The 19,653-nt window shown below is 49.2% G+C and overlaps 1 protein-coding gene across 1 annotated transcript in view; it reads left to right on the forward strand.

Annotated features, from left to right (window-relative positions):
* Positions 1-19,653, forward strand: part of RBM19 (RNA binding motif protein 19) — a 124,677-nt gene that overhangs the window by 16,221 nt on the left and 88,803 nt on the right. The window contains exons 12-18 of the mRNA XM_012805209.2: positions 410-528; positions 944-1,040; positions 3,038-3,148; positions 5,135-5,335; positions 6,826-6,955; positions 14,376-14,551; positions 17,119-17,179. Of these exons, the coding sequence (XP_012660663.2) occupies positions 410-528; positions 944-1,040; positions 3,038-3,148; positions 5,135-5,335; positions 6,826-6,955; positions 14,376-14,551; positions 17,119-17,179 (895 nt within the window). The remainder of the gene's footprint in view (positions 1-409; positions 529-943; positions 1,041-3,037; positions 3,149-5,134; positions 5,336-6,825; positions 6,956-14,375; positions 14,552-17,118; positions 17,180-19,653) is intronic.

A 19,653-nucleotide genomic window follows, 5' to 3' on the forward strand; every position in this document is an offset into this window, starting at 1 on the left:
CTGGCTACCTCATCTCCTTTTTTCCTTTTTCTGATTAATTCATGATTTATGGATTCCCTGGTGGCTGCCAGGCTGGACGTGACTTCTGCCCACAGAGTTCACACTCTGTCTTACCTGTGCAGGGGCAGGGTGGCAGGTTTGAGGGGTTGTCTTACAGGCACTATTTATAAACTGATGGAAGTTTTGTTGTGTGGCCATATGACGTGGCCCTGTCACAGTTTTGGGTCCCTGTGTCAAGTGGGGAGAGAGTGGCCATGTGGTCGATCTTCCTGACCTCAGCGCTCCTGCCAGGTTATCAGCACTGAGTCCAGTGTCACACCGACATCCTTCGGCAGGATGTGGAGGCAGCTGCTTCTGCCCGCTTGAGGGCAGGGCTTTGGTTCACTGCCCTCCTGTCATCCCGCTCCAGGGCAGGATGCTCCATGTGCTGCCATCCACCATCAAGAAGGAAGCCAGTGAGGATGCCAGTGCCCCGGGATCATCTTACAAGAAGAAGAAAGAGGCCAAGGACAAAGCCAGCAGCTCCAGGTCCTTGCTGCCCACTAGTGCCTCAGAGCCCTAACCCTAAGTGTCTGTCTGCCCTTTCCAAACTGTCTGTGTTCTCTGACTCTTTCCTATGAATTTAGTCCCTGACCTTCCTTGGGCTTCAGTTTTCTCATCTGTGAAATGGCGAGAATAATGGTAGTACCTTATTTTTGTGGTGATGTGAGTTTTGAATGAGTTATTATGTATATGCAAAGTGCTTGGTTCCTGACATAGAGGAAGCACATCTCAAATGTTAGAAATTGCTTGTATCATCTCTCTTACCATCATTAGTCCTGGGGACTCAGCTCAGGGGGAAGTTAGAGAGGAAGACCCATAAGTACGTTTCTTACAGGTTTTGCCTCTGAAAAAGTATTTCCGTTATTCAGCAGCTGGCTCATTTCTTTGTTCTGTCTCTCAGCTCTCACAACTGGAACACACTGTTCATGGGGCCGAATGCTGTGGCTGACGCCATTGCACAGAAGTACAATGCTACCAAGAGCCAAGTGTTTGACCATGTGAGTGAGGACAGCCCTACCTCCCTCCCCTAGTTCTAAGCCAAAGAGGTGAAGGAGTGGGAATGAAGGGAGGGCCGTCTGAGGGGCCAGGGCCTCTGAGGCTGGAGTAATAGGTATCCTCTTGGGCCCCCCTAGAGGCTTCTAGGACGGGGGTGGCCTCTCCTGCCTTCCTCTGGAACCATCCCCATCCAGACTCTAGCCCTGGCTTCTTGTACACAATGTGGAGTCACCCCAGAGGTTGTGATTGGCAGGAGGTCTAGAGGATATTCCTTGATGCAGTTGTGCCACAGACATTAGTAGGTGGCAGTCCTCACAGCGGCTCTGTGGAGTAGGAGCTCTTATGTCTCCACCATTAGATGAAGAAACTGAGGCCCAAGGGCCCAATGTAACTTGCCCAGCATCACAAACCTGACAAGAGGCAAAGGAAGGAGGGTGCCAAGTCTGCCCAACTCAGAACCCTCACCTGAGCCACATCACACCTCCAGGAGGTGTATCTGCTTACTCAGCCTGGGCAGCCCAGATCTCCGACGTCAGGGGAGGGGTCCCTGGGCTCTGTCCCTCCTCTTCTCCCAAGTCCAGCCTTAGTTCTCTGACTTTTTCTTCATCCCTGTAGCTCCTCCACTTCACATACCCTTTAAAATATTTATTGTGCAGAAGGTGTACAACGAGATGTTTAATACATACATAGTGAAGTGGTTACTCTGGTTCATCAGATTAACATACCTGAATAAGGCACAGTTGCCCTTATTTTTGGGTGCCAGAGCACATGAAATCGACCTTTAGTAAAAATCTCAAATGCAAAACAGTGTTAACTGTAGACCGGTAGATGGTGTTTTGTAGGTTAGAGCTCTACACTTTTCTGTCCTGCATGTCTGTTACTTTGTATCTTTTGTGGGCTTTGTGCTTCTATAGAAGGATACTTTCTAAAAGTATACTCTGTATGAAGTATTTGTCTATAAAGTACAAAGTATACTTAGTATAAAGTACAAATACACTCTGTTCATTCGCCATGTATATCATTTTAAAACTACCAGTGTATCTGGAATTTGATGGTGGCTTAATTTATCTGAGGCAAAAACCTGGGAGTGTTTTTCATCACTCAGAAAGGACACCCGTGGATTTGGCCCATAAGTGCTTTGAGCCATCTTTGTCCACCCCTTCTCCCCAGAAACTCAAGGTCAGCACTGTCCTTTAGAAATGGAATGGGAAGCACAGGTATAATTGGAAATACCCTAGTGGCTGGATTTTTCAAAAATAAAAAGAATCAGGCAAAATTAATAGCAACATGTTTCTTTTAACTCAGTATGTCTAAAATATTATTTTGACATATGCATAATACACAAAAGTCACAAGCTACTTTATATTCTCTTTTTCTCACTAAATTTAGTGCGTGTTTTATGCTGAAAGCACTTTGGATGTGCTACCTTTCATGTGCTCAGTGCCTCCATGTAGCCTGTGACACCACACTGGGTAACACAGGTCTAGACCAGAGTAAGCTGTGTGCTACCCCTGCTCTGGGTCCCTGGAGTGCTCAGAGAAGGCAGTGGGGCTGACACAGACACTGGCCTCTTCTGCTAGGGCCTTCTGGTGAAGGATACTGACACATTAGCAGACACACAGTGTGGCAGGCCCAGTGGCTGCAAAGAACCGCAAAGTCAGTGAGCGGCAGAGGGTGTCCCTGGGAGGGTAGGCTGGACAGTAAAGTGACATTTGCTCCAAGCAGCAAGTGAGTGGCTCCAGGGGATGTGGGGTAAACTGTAGCCCTGGGGTGAGGGTGAGCTTGGCCTTGGGGGGAAGCAGAGATCCCTACGGCTGAGTGGGATCCATATAAGAGACGTGGGAACCAGAGCCATAGGCATTAGGTCCATGTTAGGAAGGTGAAGGGCATCAACGGGATCTGTGTCCACACAAGTTGTCCTCCCAGACTACTGGAGATGGGCGGGCAGACTTGTCACCACCTCACAGCCAACACGGGCCACCTTTCTTTTCTCCCACAGGAGACCAAGGGCAGTGTGGCTGTGCGTGTGGCCCTGGGGGAGACCCAACTCGTCCAGGAAGTACGGCGCTTCCTCATCGACAATGGGGTCTGTCTGGATTCTTTCAGCCAGGTGGGTCCCCTTTGCCTGGCTCAGCAAGCCACTCATGGTTTCACTGCCAGCCCCTGGAGAGCCCTGGGGATGCTGAGGGGTTTGAGGATCTGACCTTCTAAGGCTGTTGCCAGTTTTTATGTTTCCTAAATAAGAAAGGAAGAAATGTCACCAGAGGTCCAGATGAGTGGCCCATCTGGCCCATTTTGTCCCTCAGGAACTGTGTCCAAGAGGGCCACCTTATAACCTATGGTTTCTCCACACAGATCAGGGGCCCCCAGTATCCTGGTCCCACACCCAGTATCTTCTCAGAGTACCTGCTGTCAGTTCAGAAACTTGGACCCTGCTAGGGTCGGCCAGGGGAGGCTCAGCATCTTTGTATTCTCCACTGAATAGCACTTTGTAGGTTTGTGGATGATTCTGGCTTAGAGGGTCCTGTAAGACCCTGTAATATCTGCCTCTTCCATTTTATAAACTAAAATACCAAGCTCAGAGAGTGGAGAGGTGACTTACAAGGTCAGACAGTCCATCATAAACACAAACTTTAGGGCTTCTGACTCCTAAAATAGCCTTTTTGGTAGGGTTAAGGTCTTTACCAGACCTTAAATTTTTACCTCAAAATAGATGAACATGATGGATGGATGGGGGGATGATGGATGAATGAATGGATAAAATAAACAAATGTACTGATAGCTTTTTGTTAAGAAGATGAAAGCCTCTTCTAAGTCCGTGTGTGTTACTAGCTCATTTCGTTTATATAACAACAAGGTGAAAGCAACCCTCTGTGCTCCCATTGCACGGAAGGAACCACAGTTACAGAGAGGTGAAGTCATTTGTTCCAGACCATACAGCTTGTCTTCTCTGGGACTAGATTTGAGCACAGGCCTCCTGGCCCCAGAGTCTAAGCCCCCTAGTGTCACTCTCTGTGGCTTGAGTTGCACCTAAGAAGTCCCCCAGTGCCCAGCCCATCCCTCCTGCTCACCTCCCTCAGTCTTCATAGTAACCCTGAGGCCTCCATAGTCTGAACGTTACTGTTATTCCATCTTACAGGTGAGAAAACTGAGGCCCGCAGAAGGAAAGCAATTGACCCAAAGTTTCAGGATAGATTAATGGTGGATCTGAGACTCGTGCCCAGATGCTCCTGATGCCTGAATTTTTCTATTATATTTTATTGACTCTTTTATGCCCTCCAACATTCCTTTTTGTAATAGAATAATTGCTAACATTTACAGAGTGCTCATCTGCACTTTTACTGACCCATTTAATTAAACCTTTTCCTGGGGGAAGCCCGTGAAGAGGTGCTATGTCTTTGCTGTAGATGTGGGTGCAGAGACTCAGTTAAGTATGTGCCTCAAGGCAACATATCTCGTGTCTTCGTTTGGCTTCTCCCCAAAGCAGACTCTGAGACAGGGCAGAACAGAACACTAATGAGAAAGGGCAGAAGCCAGCATGGGGTGTGCTGATACCGCACGCAGCCCCTGAGCTGCCCGGAGCTCTGTCCAGAGAGAATCCTGTGAAGCTCACACCTCAGACTCATCGGACCCTAAGGAGGAAGGGTGCACCAACTCCTGAGAGGCGTGGCCCCTCTCCAGGGTGTTAAGTCCTTGGAGCTTCCTGCTGGCAGCAGGAAGGGCAGTCTACAGTTCCAGGGAAAAGCTCTTAGCACCAATAGACCCTGGCTATTGGGAGCTCTGGGAGGTGCAGCCAGAGGCTGTAGTCAGGCTCTGTCAAGATCTGTCATGGCTCAGAAGTGGTTGGGCTGGGATGTGACCCAGAGGGTGCAGCTCTGGAGCCTTGGGTATAACCCACTGGCAGAGCTGCCACAGCTTAGAGCCAGTGCCATGCAGAGAGGATAGTAGGTCCTCCTGGTTAGAGCCCTAAGTGCCTGGTTGCTGAGGTCTCAAAGAGGGTACCTTGTCCAGAGACCACCTCAGATCAGTGTCGTGTTGGTGTTGACTGGGGACTCTCCCTTTTCCTGTCCCATGTGTATTCATTTCTTCCCTGCAGGCTGCTGCAGAACGAAGCAAGACTGTGATTCTGGTGAAAAACCTCCCGGCAGGCACCCTGGCAGCTGAGCTTCAGGAGACCTTTGGCCACTTTGGCAGCCTGGGCCGGGTGCTGCTGCCTGAGGGAGGCATCACTGCCATCGTGGAGTTCCTGGAGCCCCTGGAGGCCCGCAAGGCCTTCCGAAACCTGGCCTATTCCAAGGTAGGGCTGCCCAGACCTGGAGGGGCTCTGGAGAAGAGTGCCGCCAGCTGTGCTGATAGCTTTCCCGTGGGAGCTCGGGCCGAAAACCACCCATCTTGATCATGAGTCTGAATTCTGTCCCCACCACCATCCCCACCCCAAGAATGTGTCTGGGTAGGAAGGACAGGTGAGGAAAGCTCAGAACCATCCTCCAGAAACACATCTCAGCCCCTTGCCTCCCTCCCCATGGCTCCCTTAGCTCAGGGATGTACCATCCAGTCTCTGCCTCCATCTTCAAATGGGTTCTGTTCTTTGTCTCAGATCCTCCTCTGTATTCTCTCATAAGGACACTGGTGATTGAATTTAGGGCCTGCCTGGATAACACAGGATGGTTTTGTCTAAAATCTTTCACTTTAATAACATTTGCGAAGACCATTTTTCCAAACAAGTTCACATTCACAGGTTCTGGTGGCTAAGATGTGGACATATCTTTGAGGGGCACCACTGAACCCACTGCATGTATCAGGCACTTTTACCATTTTACAGGCCTGGCCCCCTAATAATCATTGGAGGTAACATTTGTGTCCCCATTTTGCAGTGGGGGAAATGAATGCATCTTCTGCTTCCCCAGCCCCTTAACAGTGTCCAGCTGAGGCTCTGCCTACTAAGCTCTCATATCAGGCCAGGCCTGACCCTTAGCTGCCATTCTGTAGGGGGATCCCAGGAAATACTGGCACCACCCAGAGGGCAGAAACCCTCTTTCTTTCTGCTCTGAGAGGACATGCCGGTCACCAAAAAGGCTTTCTCTGTGTGTGAGCAATAGTTGAAGGGTACTGAGTAGGTGAGGCCTTCTGTTTGCTTTTTCTTTTGCTTTTGTTTTTTAAGAGATGGGTACTCTGGAATATAGTGGCTTGATCATAACACTGCAGCCTTGAACTCATGGGCTCAAGCAATCCTTCTATCTCAGCCTCTCAAGTAAGTGGCCCGATCAGCTTGTGCTACCATGTGTGGCTGACTTTTCTATATTTTTGTGGTGCTAGGGAGAGTGGGTCTCACAATGTTGCCCTACCTAGTCTCAAACTCCTGACCTCCAGTGATCCTTCCCCCTTGGCCTCCCAAGAGTGAACTTCCTCCTGAGAACTGCACTTTACTGGTGATCCTGCCTCCCTCTTTCCACTCCCCCTTTCATACTCTGGTTGGAGAAAATGCAAAAGGAGCTTTGGAGCCCCTACAAGTCCAGTGGCAGCAGAGACTCAGACCTCTCTCCTGTGCCCTGGGATGTGGCACAGGGGGTGGGACCCAAGTGTTGTTTGCAGGGATTTGTAGGCAGCACATGGAGTTCTAGGCTGCGCTCCTCATGGCTTCATTCCCCAGGTCAATCTCCTGTCCTCTGACCCTTGGGCTCTTCATCTGGGAATGGAACTAAGTCCCTCCCTGCCTCCTCTGCTACCCCCACTATCAGCCCTGAGTTGTAATGAGGACTCACAACACTGCCACCCCTTTATCTGCAGTTCCACCACGTCCCCCTGTATCTGGAGTGGGCTCCAGTTTGCGTCTTCTCCAGCGCAGCCCCACAAAAGAAAGAGTCCGAAGATGCAACTTCAGAACCTGCAGAAAAGGACAAAATAGAACCAAAACCCGGTGAGCACCAATTCAGAGGTCAGCAGCACTCAGGTGCAGGGAGGAAAAGGGCTGGGGGGCAGGAGATTTGTTATCAGCTCTGCTTTAGAGTTCTTTGCTCCTCTTGGAGACCAGTAGGTCTCAGACTCTTAAATTTTATAGACATGGCCTTAAAAAATAGTTGCACCATTAAAATTAGGGGTGCAACATAGGTAGTTTGCCAATTAAAGGTTGTAGGGGGGAAAATCTTAATAGCCTCTTACTAAGGACTCAGAACAGAGCAATGCAAACAACCTTCTTGTCTCCCAGTGGACCCTACAGCCCTCTGGGTGAGGGTGGCTGGTCCAGGAGGGAGATGTTTATTCTCAAGTGTCTTCAGAACTTCACAGAGCCCTCTGTTGTCCAGTGGCAAGCAACGAGAGGAAAGCAGTGGCCTCTGTAAGCCAGACAGGGCAGCCCCACCCTGGCTAATACTTCACAGGTGGGGAAGGAGGTGTCATTTGTATTTGAGGTAGAATAATTTTTCCTTGTTAGGACCATTCTGCAAACCCTAAGATCCCAGGACTCTCCTTCCTGAATGTTAGGAATGTCCCCCATCTATGACAACCTGGTACACCCCCCACACACACTCCCAGATCCCCACCTGTGGGTGAGATAACCCTCCCCACAAGTGAGAACCACTTAATCTAGGGACCGTGACCACATCTCAGAATCCAATACCTTTAGAAAAGCTTTGGAAAGGGCCACAGAGGTCATTTTACCCAGATGTTAAGATTTTGCCCATCAGTAATACCCCCCCACACACACATACACACAACAGGGTTTCCAGTTGTTTAGTTTATTAAAATAAGGATTTTTTTAAAAAGGTAATAATTCCCAGCTACTCTCTCCCTTGTTCTTATATTTAATGGAAAAAGAAAAACGTTTTATAGCAAAAAAAGAGTAGATTTGAGTAAAGGAGCATAATTATCCGATGTAAGATTTAAAGTCTCAGTTAAATTGAATAGATGTCACTGAACGTGAGCCTCCTACTCTGTCAGTCCTTCCCATTTTATCATTTCACTCAGGCCTGGCCCTGTAGTACAAGGCATGGGACGCACTGTCTGGAAGCCTGTTTGGTCAGGAAGTGACATGCTTCTGTCCCTTTGCTCTTTGAGGTTACAAATGTACCCCTAGTCCTGGAGTTAATGACTATTGGTGTAAACCTTTCAGAACCCCCCCAGGAGCTATGAATTGCTTTGTTCATAGTTTCCACTAGGATTCCCTTCAATACCTGCATATGCTCCCATCAAAATAATTCTCTTTCCATAGTCCTGGTTTGCTCTTGATGTGCCATCTCCCTAAAGTCATCATCTACTTCTGGTTTTCACTCCAGTTACTGCGCTGGAACCTAAGATTTGGGGGCCCAAAGTGTACCCTTCTTTCAAGCACAAAAGATAAGCCAGGACCGAAGGGCCCTGGAAACAATCCTGCAGGGTTGTTTAGGCAGGAGGTGCCTGGTGAAGTGACGGCGGTTATCCCCGTGGCTGCGCACCTTTCCCTATGAGCATCTGGCCCTTCTCTCTGTTCTTCTGTCAGTCACAATTTGTATTTATTCTGTTTGTTTGTTTTGTTTGTTTCATGTGCATCCTGGCCAGCTCCTGGGGGAAATTGCTGTGTGGTTTCCAGGAAGCAGCCTTCCTTGTCCTCACCTCACTCTGTCCCTGGGCAAGCAGCCGCCCTCCTCAAAGGCTCAGTTCCCATGTCTGAGGTATGGGGATGACAACCGCACCGGCCTCAGTGCTGTGTGGGTGTCAGCACTCCCCAGGTGCTGTGGGCAGCTGGGAGTCTGAGTCAGTGGATGGTCTTTAACCCACCACGAGCACCAGCTCTGGGCCTGCTGCTGAGCAGGGAGGACTAAGGTGGGCACAGCACAGACTGTCTTCTCCGGGAGCTCTCAGCTTGTGGATGTCACAAGGAGTAATAGCAGTGGCCCTGATTATAGAAAGGCCTGCAGCACAGGGAAGGGGGCTTCTTAGAGGTGGCTTCCCCTGGCTCCCCAGGCCTGTGTGTCGGTGTTGCCAGTGTCCCTGACAAGCTCTTCCTCTCAAAGGGGCTGATTCCAGGGCCAGACCATGACTCACACAAAAGAGGCCTTTGAGCCCAGCAGCCTTAGCTCCAGGAAGTTGTGCATGTCTGTGCTGCTGCCAAGCCCTGCCAGGGCTCACGTTGCTGTGAATCCTCACAGAGCTGGTCTCAGGGCCCATTGCCCTTTCCACTTTCTGAGCGCACAGCCCCTTCCGGGTCCTGGGGCAGGTCCTTTTCACCTGCTTCTCCCACCCCCACCTTCACGTTGTTCCAGAAGTTTCCCCAGGTCCCTGACTACCCATTCTACCAAGAGGACAAGGCCTGGGGGTAGTCAGGCAACCCCCAACGCCTTGATTTTCTCATACTCCCTGGGAAGGAGAGCAGGAGGGGAGTGGACCGAGTTCTGTTTTGTTTTGTTTTTTACCCCCTTCCTCTACGCGAAGCTCTCCTGTTCTCTGTACCCGTCTCAAGGGAGGGGGACAGTGTGTTTTATCTCCCCACAACCAAGACCCTCACCTCCAGATAAAGGGCTCAGAGTGGGGGGAGGTCCTGAAAAGCTGCTCGCAACTGATAACAGTCTTTGCTGTCAGCCTTGGTGCCGAGAGCCTGGGAAGGGGAGGGGGCCGCAGCAAATTTCTGCGGCCTGATTATAATAAAGCCCCATGTGGCCATGCGTGACTGGATTTTATTGTGCTAACTACAGATGGAAGCACATTTTCCCCTGCCTCTCCCAACCCCCTCCAGCCCACCTTGCTTTTAAACCCTCCCCAGTTCACCCCGCCCCCAGCCCAGCCCTGCTTCCCTTCTCACTTCTTCCCTCTTTTTCTGGTTCCTGGTGATTTTCTTGGCAAACATCTGTCTGAGTTTCACAATACCTTGTTTTTTTTCTCATCTTTCTTTCCTCTCCCTCACTTGGGGCCAAGAACACAAATGCTTTTTAAAATGACCTTTGGCATTTTGGCCTTGGTGTTGGGCCACCTTTTCTCTCTGGAGGCAGATGTGGGCCACATAGTATGGCCTGGCCTGGCCTGGCAACTCAGGAGCAGAGAGTGGCCAGCAGGGACACAGAACCCTCAACTCAGAGGTATGGCACTGGCTGGCCTTCCCAGAGGCCTGCAGAGACAGCCTACCCTGCAGGGAGCCAGGCAGGAGTACCTGGGCTCCCTGCTGGGATGTCCTGCCACTAGCTGGGTTAGGAATTTCTGACATTTTCATCAAGGCCTGGCTGGGCAGCACAGACAGCAGGGGTGATGTTAATACAATGACAGGATTATGCTGCAGGCCCAGGCACTGTTCTTATGGTGCATTCACCTCATGGTCATGCTGCAAGTAGGCACCATTATTGCTATCCAAGGTTTTAGATGGAAGAAGTGGTGTGACTTGGGCAAGATCACATGTGTGGAGAGAGCTGGGATATGACCCAGAGCCATCAGCTCTGAGGTCTGTGTGCTTAACTAAGAGCCCACAGTTTCTGTCAGTTGCGGGAAGGGCTGTTTGCCCAGGACCACATTCCAGGCACATGCTGACAGCCTGACATAGTCATCATCCACAAATATTTTTGGAGCATTTGCTCTGAGCTGGTGCTGGGGCTGCAGTGCTGAGTCAGGCTGGGTCCTGTCCTTGAGGAGCTCCCCTTACCTTGGGAAGCACAGAGAGAGAAGGAAACCGGTAAGTGTGGTGATATCAGAACAGGGTGAGGGCACTGACAAGAGGAAACCAGGGGCATGTGACAGTGAGGCAGGGCCTGGGGTAGAGACCACTTGAACTAGAGTGGACAAGATGAGCTCCCGGAGACCTGACAAGGAGGCTGGTGTGGAAAGAGGAGAGATCAGCAGAATGGGCAGAGGGGTGGCAAGTGCAAAGGTCCTGTGGTCAGAATGGGTCTGGCAGGCTTGGCCATCAACAAAGAGGTCTGTGAGGCTGAAGGGGTTGAACATGGGAGAAGGGCCAGAGATGAGAGGTCAGATCAGTGAGGAGGCTGCTCAGTCATACCTGCAGGTGAGAGATGCCAGTGCCTTAGACCAGGCACATGGAGAACGTAGTAGACACTTGCATTTCAGAACAGCCCACCAAAGAGCAGTTGTATAAGTGTGTTGTAGTTTTTATTAAACTCCACTTTACTGATAAGGATGCTGAAGCACAGAAGTTGTGTCACTTGCCGAGGGCCAGGCAGTGGGAGAGAGCACTGAGCCAGGTCACTTTCCTTTCTGTAGCCCTGTGGCACCTCTTGGCTGCAATCTGTGGGCCTCCCTCTTCCAGACCCCCTCTTTTCAGTAGATCTCTGAAGACTATGATGCTCTTGTCCCATTAGTTCCTCTGGAATCCAGGAGGAAGTTTAAGTGCAGGAAGGTGGTTGTTGTAGATACAGAGGTTTAGGGAAAGAGTGGACATCTTGGGAATCAGCCTGGGCCTGTGCCGTGGGAGGAAGGCCAGGCCACATTTGAGCACATCTTTCATTTCAAGTCGATGTTGGGAGTGAGTGCTGCTTGTTGACTAATTGGAGGTTGAGCCCCTATGCCTGGCCATCTGTACACCCCAGGTAATATGTCCTTGCTGTCCTGAAAGTCCCCTTTTGTTCCTCCTCAACTGCGGCTGAGGGTAGCTGACCTTCTGGGGAAGGGATCCATGCATTCCTAGGGTATTGACCCTAATTAAGCTCAGCTCAGCTCAGATCTGTCACTAAACCCAAATATCACATTGCCCTGGGGAGGTGCCAGTGACCACTTAAACACCCTCTTTGAGACATACCAGCCACCAGCCCTGGAACAAGGAGGCAGGGTAGATTCAGCTGAAGCCATGCTGAAGCTCCTGGGGTCCCCAGGTTATCCTTGTGAGATTTCACACTCCTGGAATGCCACACTGGGTACTGACTGGGGTCCAGCCCTTGGGAGGGAAAGAGGAAAGGGTCACCAGTCTTTACTAGTGGTCTGTGTGCAGGCAAGGCTACTTACCATTGAGTTAAAGTGCTAAGATTTAAAAATCACAGAGTTTCCTCTAGAAGGCTGGATTTTCAGCTTTCTTTAATAGATCTGAATTCTGGCTTCACTGGGTTGACCTCCCTACATAACAGTGATTGGCCAGGACCAAAAAGGGGCTGTCCTTAAACTGATCATGAGTCCTCAGTCACCAGCAACCCCACCACTCTTCTCTTTTTTGGGGGGGGGGGGTCTTCTATGATCCTGTCTCTCCACCTGAATGTCCCTGAGATTTAGGGTTCAGGTATAGCAGCCTCCAGAATCTTCCTTGGGCCACCCATTTTCTGTGGTCATGAATGAGATAGTATACTTGAGGCATTCAGCCAGGTGCCTGGTGCATGGCAGGAGATTTAATCAGTGTCCTTTCCTTTCTCCTTTAATTTCTGAGATGTCAAATGCCAGGGAGAACAGTACAGTGGAAATATCCCTGGCTGAAGGTCATGGTTTTTCTTCTTTCCATTGAAGTTATCCTTTAGGGCCCAAGTCATAGTTATTTTGCATAGCTCTGTTTCCCCATCATTACTGATAATTTCTTCTCCTGTTTTGGTTGAAAGTTGAGTTCACATGGCCACAACATGGAGTCTCTTATTGAGTAAGTTGTATTAGTTTCCCAGTTGGAATAGGAGACTTTGTGTAGATTTCTGCTTTTTTGTTCTGGGGATGGAGTCTAGGTTCTAGGGGCAAAGGCAGCATGTTCAACTAATGTTACAAAGACCACATTATCACCGTGGCTGTTTCCAGAAGGGCTTGAAAGAGTTGTTCTGTGACAAAGTAGCTGAAGCTTAATTAGGACTTGAAAGCATTAGACTTCATCAGAAAGAGCAGAGGAGACCAGGTACATCATTGGTGATTGGTGTGAGCCTGTGTGGGACAGATCTGTGCCCTCTGCAGCTCCTCAAGTCACACAGCAGGTTGAACTATTTGACTGGGGGTAGAGTTCATGGGAGAAGCAGGGTTTGTCAGCTCCAGGCCCCCAGGTGGCCTCTGAGAGCTTCTACTGGCCAGAGGGCACGAGTGCAGAGTTGGAATCTGCAGGCAAAGCAGTGCCCACCTGCTGAAACATGAGAGTGAGGAGTATGAGGCCTGCAGTCTGATAACTGCTTTGAAGAATTGCTAAGGCAAGGATTGGTTTAGGGGGAGGGGATTTGTGGGAATAGCTTAGTAGCTTGTCTGTGAAGGGAAGATTTGTCCCCAGACCCTGATCACGTGACTTGGAGAAGTTGGGCGGTTGAACCAAATTGAACACACAGCCTTGCAGCTTGGTTTCTCAGAAGGTCACGAGGCTGCCTTGTTCTCAGCCTTCTGAGGCTTCTGTCACCTGAGGTCCTGGCTCCCTGTGCTGAGGACACAAGCACATACCTGCCCCTCTTGCTTACTCACAGCTTCATAGCTGCTCTCCCCTCTCCCTGAAGTGCCATTCCTTCAAAGTGGGAGTGGCACGGAATGGCAGCAGCAATGGGTGGAAACAACCACCCCCGGTAACACCACCCTCCAGAAATACCCAGGAGCACTTAATGCACATGCTTCCCATTACCTCTGCTGGTGTGCGCACGTGTCTCTTTTCTCAGGAACTGTGCACAGGTCATTATTGGAATGACATTGAGCATTTTTTTAAATTGGCGTTGCACACTTTTTTTAATATCTTAATTTTTCTTTTAAATTTCTGTATTGTGAGCATTGTTCCATATCCTTTAGACATTCTTCAGAAACAACATTTTTAATGACTACATAATTACTCCAGTCCCTGGCGACACTAGCACTTACCATACGTCTTATTTGCGAACAGATAATGTTTTCAGTTTTTCACTATTATTTGTAACTCTGAATTTAATATGTCATATATAGACAAAACAATACCTCTTAATGTGCATGTTTCTTAATGTATATGGGATATCTTAATTGTACGTCACGGCCTTGAAGTTCAAGGGCTGTTTAGAATGTTCTGAGTTTTGTTCCCATTCTGTAGTTTTGAGAAGTTTAAGTTGTATTTTAGTTTGAAAGTTCACTAAGTTATTTTTTTTTGTTTTGTTTTTTATTGAGGGAAAATGACATCTTGCTTAGGCTTATGGTTCTTTAAAACAGTTCATGTAGTCTTTTACTATAAAGTTCAAATCCGTGTGGGTTGGTCCTATTTAAGGCTGTTAAGTTATGGTCTGTATTTCATACTTCTTTCTCTTAAAAGCAGGCAGAGGCATGGGAGTTCCTCGCCCTGTCACTCAAGGCTTGCTGAAACTTGGCACAAGTTGGGAGTCTCACTGTCCCTTCTTGCTGCTACCTAGAGAGGCAGAGCCTTTTTTATCTCGTAGGTTGTATATGTTAGACCTTGGGGCTTAGGTGGGTTATTAGGCATAATTTAATGTTTTTTGTTTGTTGGTTTTGTTTTTTTATGGGGGAGCCAGTACCAGACAGTGAAACCCCAGAAAGTGGAAAGCCAACAGAGGGTGGATTGGACAACTCTTCAGCAAAGATGGAGGAGGAGGAAGAGGAAGAAGAAGAGGAAGAAGAGAGCCTCCCAGGGTGTACTCTATTTATTAAGAATCTCAACTTTGACACAACAGAGGAGACGCTGAAGAACGTGAGTGTTTTCCTAGAACAGGAGGAAGGAACATGGCTGGGAAGCCCCAGTCTGCTGACGTGCTTACTGCATTTATTCCACCTTTAAGCGTAACTCCTGGTAATATGTAACCTGACAACCACCTACTCGACCTCTCTCCTGGAACTGGAGACAGCTCAGCCAAAGGCTTGACTAGTACCATGGCCAGCCAAGGGAGTCTGGGAGGGGCTCCCACATACACTTTGGGGGCATGTGTAGTGTGAAGTTGGTAGTCAGTGTTTGGGTTATATATTTAGAAAACACACCCCCAATTGTTATTATGGTCTAAACTACCAGAGTAAATGTCAGCACAATCCTCTCGGCCTGGCAGGAATGTGTGGAAGCCATGTCAGTGAGTGAGTGTCTGGCCCCACCTGGAACCTCTGGATGGGGCGAGATTTTTGCATTGATGGGAAGAGGACATGGAGTAAAAGGACAAAGAAGTCCAAACAGGTGTTTGGTAAATGCCAAATGAGTGCTGTACCAAGTGGGGGCTGGGAACTTCTAGAAGGAATTGGACCTGAGATCAGAAAATGGGTCCTCCAGTTCTGAAGGATTGGGGTTTGCTCCCCCAATGGACTGGGCGCTCTCTATGGGGAGACACTTTATTTCTGGAAACTGGGCTTGGCACAGAATAGACACTGAATGGAGTCCCAACTTTGAATGAATGAATGAATAGCAGCTGGCTGACAGCCATGAATTTGTTCTAGAAATGAAGGTGCTATAAGAATTGAACTGACTAAAAAAAAAAAAAAAGAATTGAACTGACTGTTTTCCAAAAATTCCCCTTTACTGTAAATTTCTATGGGCAGAGTCAAGAGAGAAGACAGCATCCCCTGAGTCCCAGAGGCAGGAATCTGGTGGGCATATAGATGATCTGAAGACAGACTGGGGTGTGGAAGGGAGACAGAAGGTCAGGGCCACCACTCTGAGCCCCTCCACCTCAGGCTCTGTGATTCGACTGTCCCCTTGCCTATAAAGAGCAAGCCCAGCTGCAGAGATGCCCTGTCTGAAGCAGCAGCATTTATAAAGATTCACCTTATTAAGCAATTAGAAATCCACCCTTACACTTTTCTTTCTTTCTTTCCTTCACTTCCTTCCCTTCCTTCCTTCTCTTCTTTCCTTCCCCTTCTCCTACCCCTTTCCCTTCCCTTCCTCCATTTTTGTTTTGTTTTGTTTTTAAACAGTGGCACACACTAGTAGTATCCAAAAGGTAGATAGCTTTGAGTGTGCCATACCAGCTTGTGGTATTTGGATGTCTGGTGTGGGTCTGGTATGGGAGCACCATGATCGGAGATCAGTGTTTTCTGGGAGATGCACACAAACCTCAGCCCAAGAACATCCTCAGAAGTCTAAAGGATTCTGGGGCTGGAAGGCACAGCCAGGATATCTAATCCAGTCTCTTCATAGTGTACATGTGGAGACTAAGCTTCAGGGAGGTCGGTCACTGTCCTTGATGCAGCCGACCAGAGGCACTAAGAGAAGAGCCCCTCGCTCACAGGATTGCCATCTCAGCACCATGCTTGGGAGGAGAGCTGCTGTTGTGGGACCAGCCTGCCTGGGCTTGGATCCTGGCTTCATTCCTCACTAAAAATGTGGCCCTGCTCGAGTTTTTCAGCCCTTCTGTGCCTCAGTTTTTTCCTCTGTAACATGAAGGTGCTAATAGTATCTTCTCATGGGGTGTTTTTGGTGTTTTGATTAGGATGAATGAGATAGTCCCGGTAAAGCATTTGATACTTGACACAGAAGAGTCAGTAAGTGGCTGGCTGTCTCGTGCAGTATTTGTGTGTCAGGACTGACCCTCCCCGCTGTGTCTCTTCTGCTCATTGATGATCCTTTTATAGGCACCTGCCTCTCCCTAGTCCTGTGTACAGTGCTAAAGACAGAGCTGAGAACCAGAGGACTTGGGTTTTGCCCTCACTGGGTTTCAAATTCTAGCAAAGGAGATAGAAAAAGTAAAAAGGAAGATAGACTAGGATATGGCTTAAAATTATTTGTAAATCACTCTGGCACTCAGTGAGGGAGCAGGGAGAGGGGCTGGGATTCAGGTAGGTAGATTCCAGGCTTCTAAATCTCCTCCCCACTTTCCTGTTGTATGATCTGCAGTAAGTTTCTTAACTGTTCTGTGCCCTGCTTCCTTCCTCTGAAACTGGAGCAAGAAACACACCCAGCTGCCATTGTGGGGAACCCAAATGGATTGTCCAGGGTACTTAGAGTAGGTCATCTCTTGTCACCTCAAGATGTCAATATGGCCAATTGGAGGACGGTACAGTTTTTGACAGTGTCCCTTGCCTACAGAGCGGTACAAGGCCAGGATCCCTGGGTCCAAATCTCAGGCCCAGCACATCCTAACTCTGTGACCCAGGTGCCATCTCTAACCCCTCTGAGGCCTAGTGTTTTTCATCTGAGTAATTATACCTACAGCACAGAGCAGGTATCATCTCGGTGCCTGTGCTCAGGCATGTGGCCTCTGTCTTTCAGCTTACAGCTGCACAGGTCACAGGATTAGCCCAGAAGTGCCAATGATACATGTCAACATTCTTTTCCAGGTGTTTTCCAAAGTGGGGATGGTGAAGAGCTGCTCCATTTCTAAGAAGAAGAACAAAGCAGGTATTTTTTTATGAAATCATAAGCAGAAAGAAATGGTGTAGCTTTGGGCAAGACATCAGGGGTTACTCTCACTGGTATGTTTTGAAAGACCTCATCTGTTCTGGAGCACAGTCACCCTCAAACCTGCTCATCTGCCTTGTTTAAAGTGGTTTCTCTTCCCGTTTCCCTGGAGACTCTTTTTCAGTAGAAATGGAATTTGAGGATCCTCTGAATCTTCCAGACCCCTCACTACTTTAGGCTGTCAGAGCTGGCTGTAGAGTGGTGCCATTGTGAGCAGGTGGCAGAAGCCTCTGCTTCATCCCAACACCTCTGTGCTCTGGAAATTTCTCAGGAAATGGAAACAACCAATCTTGGACTTTCCACTTATTTCCAAAAGCAATAACCCAGTCATAGAACTTCTGGAATGTTCCATCTACTCATTAACCACACATTTCCATGGCCAGTGGGTCCGTGGGTGGACAGAGACCATCCTCATCTCTCTACCCAGTCTCAGACGCTGTCCTGGGTCCCTTGGCCTCTGCTTGGCTGTCCTCCAGCCCTGGCTTCCAGCAGAGGATGAGGAGGGGCTATGTCTTTGCTTTTTCACAGCCACACCAGTCCCCTCCCAAGTCCACTATAGGCAGGATTTATAGGAATGCCTAAATTATGTTCTGAGCACCTGCTATGTTCTGTGAGGCTGCTGGGGCTGGGCCCTGGGATTTTGCCAGAAGAAGAGGCAGGAGACACGCCCAGAAAAGTTTTGAGCAGAGTGATGTAGAAGTTAGAGTGTCTCTTGCCTTTGTTTGCTAGGCTGCCATAGCAGGGAACCACAGACTGGGTGACTTATACGACAGAAAGGTGTCTAATCTCACAGTTGTGGCATCTAGAATTCTGGGATCAAGGGACACATAGGGCCAGTTCCTTCTGAGGCTGTGAGGGAGGAGCTGCTCCAGGCCTTTTCTCCAGGCTTGTGCCTGCTCAGGGGCAGCTCCTCCTTTACACCCATCCTCTGTTCACCTCCTCCCTCCCCTTTAAAGGACATCAACCACATCGGATTAGGGCCCACTCTCATGACCTCATTTTAACTCGGTTGCCTCTGTAAAGAGCCTATCCCAAAGAAGGTCACATCTGAGATCCTGGGAGTTAGGATTTCAGCCTGTGGATTTGGAGGACACACTTCACCTCATCACACCCCTGTCCTCTAGGACTTTAGATAGAATTTGGGAATGCTGAGAAAGGTCAGTTGCAAGGATTTCAGGAAAGAGGGTCATTGCTAAAGCTCAAGAAGTGGGTCAGACTGGACCCAGGCCAGTGGGCAGAGGTGGGTCGCTGCGCCTCTCTATAGAAGGCTGCTCTGTGGCCCTGCCTTTCTTTCCAGGAAGCACCCTTCAGCATGTGTTAGAAATAGTTATCTGAGCAACCGCTGTTGTAGGCAGCTCTTAAGATGTGCGCTCTCTTTCTCAAGAGCTTCTGTTTGAGCACCTTGTTCTCTGGGGCTTATCCTTCACAGTTTGGGGAAAATCCAGAACAAAGTGTGTCCATCAGGTTTGTGGCAGGAAGCACACTCAGCTAGGGATGGAAGACAGACACACTGATGTGTGGCTTGCAGCGGATCCCACAGGAAACGTGCCCTTCCCCTTGCCGAGCCTCGAGGGGTGCTAGGGGAAAGAGTGTGACCCGAGCTCCGTGAGAGCTGGAGCCACAGAGTAGCCAGCAGGAGCTGTGGCTGTGGACTGCACATGGCCACCTGCAGAGCCACACACCAAAGCAGGGAGGTAGGTGATCATGTGGAAATGATCCAGTACTGCAGTCTCCCCATACCCCACTCCACCATTCCGCCTCAGATCAATGCTTCCCCCTGGCTAATCCCCACCGGAGATCCGGGGCTATAGAAGTCAGCCTCCCCTCTCGGAGTATCCACAAGGGCAGACATTGTATCTGTCTGGTGTCAGGGGCCAGGAGATGACATTGACTTTCTTGTGATTACCCTTCACACAGTGTTAACGCACTTTTCAGATATCATATGTACACAGCCTGGACCCTGCAGAAGAGAGGGAGCTTGCAAACAGGATCTGCGTGGAGAGCCAACGGTTGCCAGTCATTTGGCTGTTGTGTCTGAACTCTGTGTAGGCAGCTAGTGGACTTTCTTTCTGCACTCAGCTCTCGTTCTCTTAACACTTGCCACTGGCAGTGTGTGGGTGGGAATGCAGAAGGCAGGCCTCACAGACCATGCAGCAGAGGGAAAGGCCAGAACTGCCAAGTGACACCAGGTTCAGAACTTCAAGCCTCATTTGGACACATTGGACTTGAACTGAGCTTCTTTGAGGTTAACTGTGGAAAAAAAAAGAACAGATGCAACAAATCTGTCTGAAATGCTGGGGCAGAGGTGGAGGGTGTGGCTGCCTGAATTTGGGGGTCCAAAAGGCAAGATGTAATTAGAGGGGTTTTTTTGTTTTGTTTTGTTTTTTAGTGCCTTGTGGAAAAACTTCCCTCCC

The sequence above is a fragment of the Otolemur garnettii genome, unplaced genomic scaffold, assembly GCF_000181295.1.
Source record: "Otolemur garnettii isolate 467f Iridium unplaced genomic scaffold, OtoGar3 scaffold00038, whole genome shotgun sequence".
Classification (NCBI taxonomy): Eukaryota; Metazoa; Chordata; class Mammalia; order Primates; family Galagidae; genus Otolemur; species Otolemur garnettii.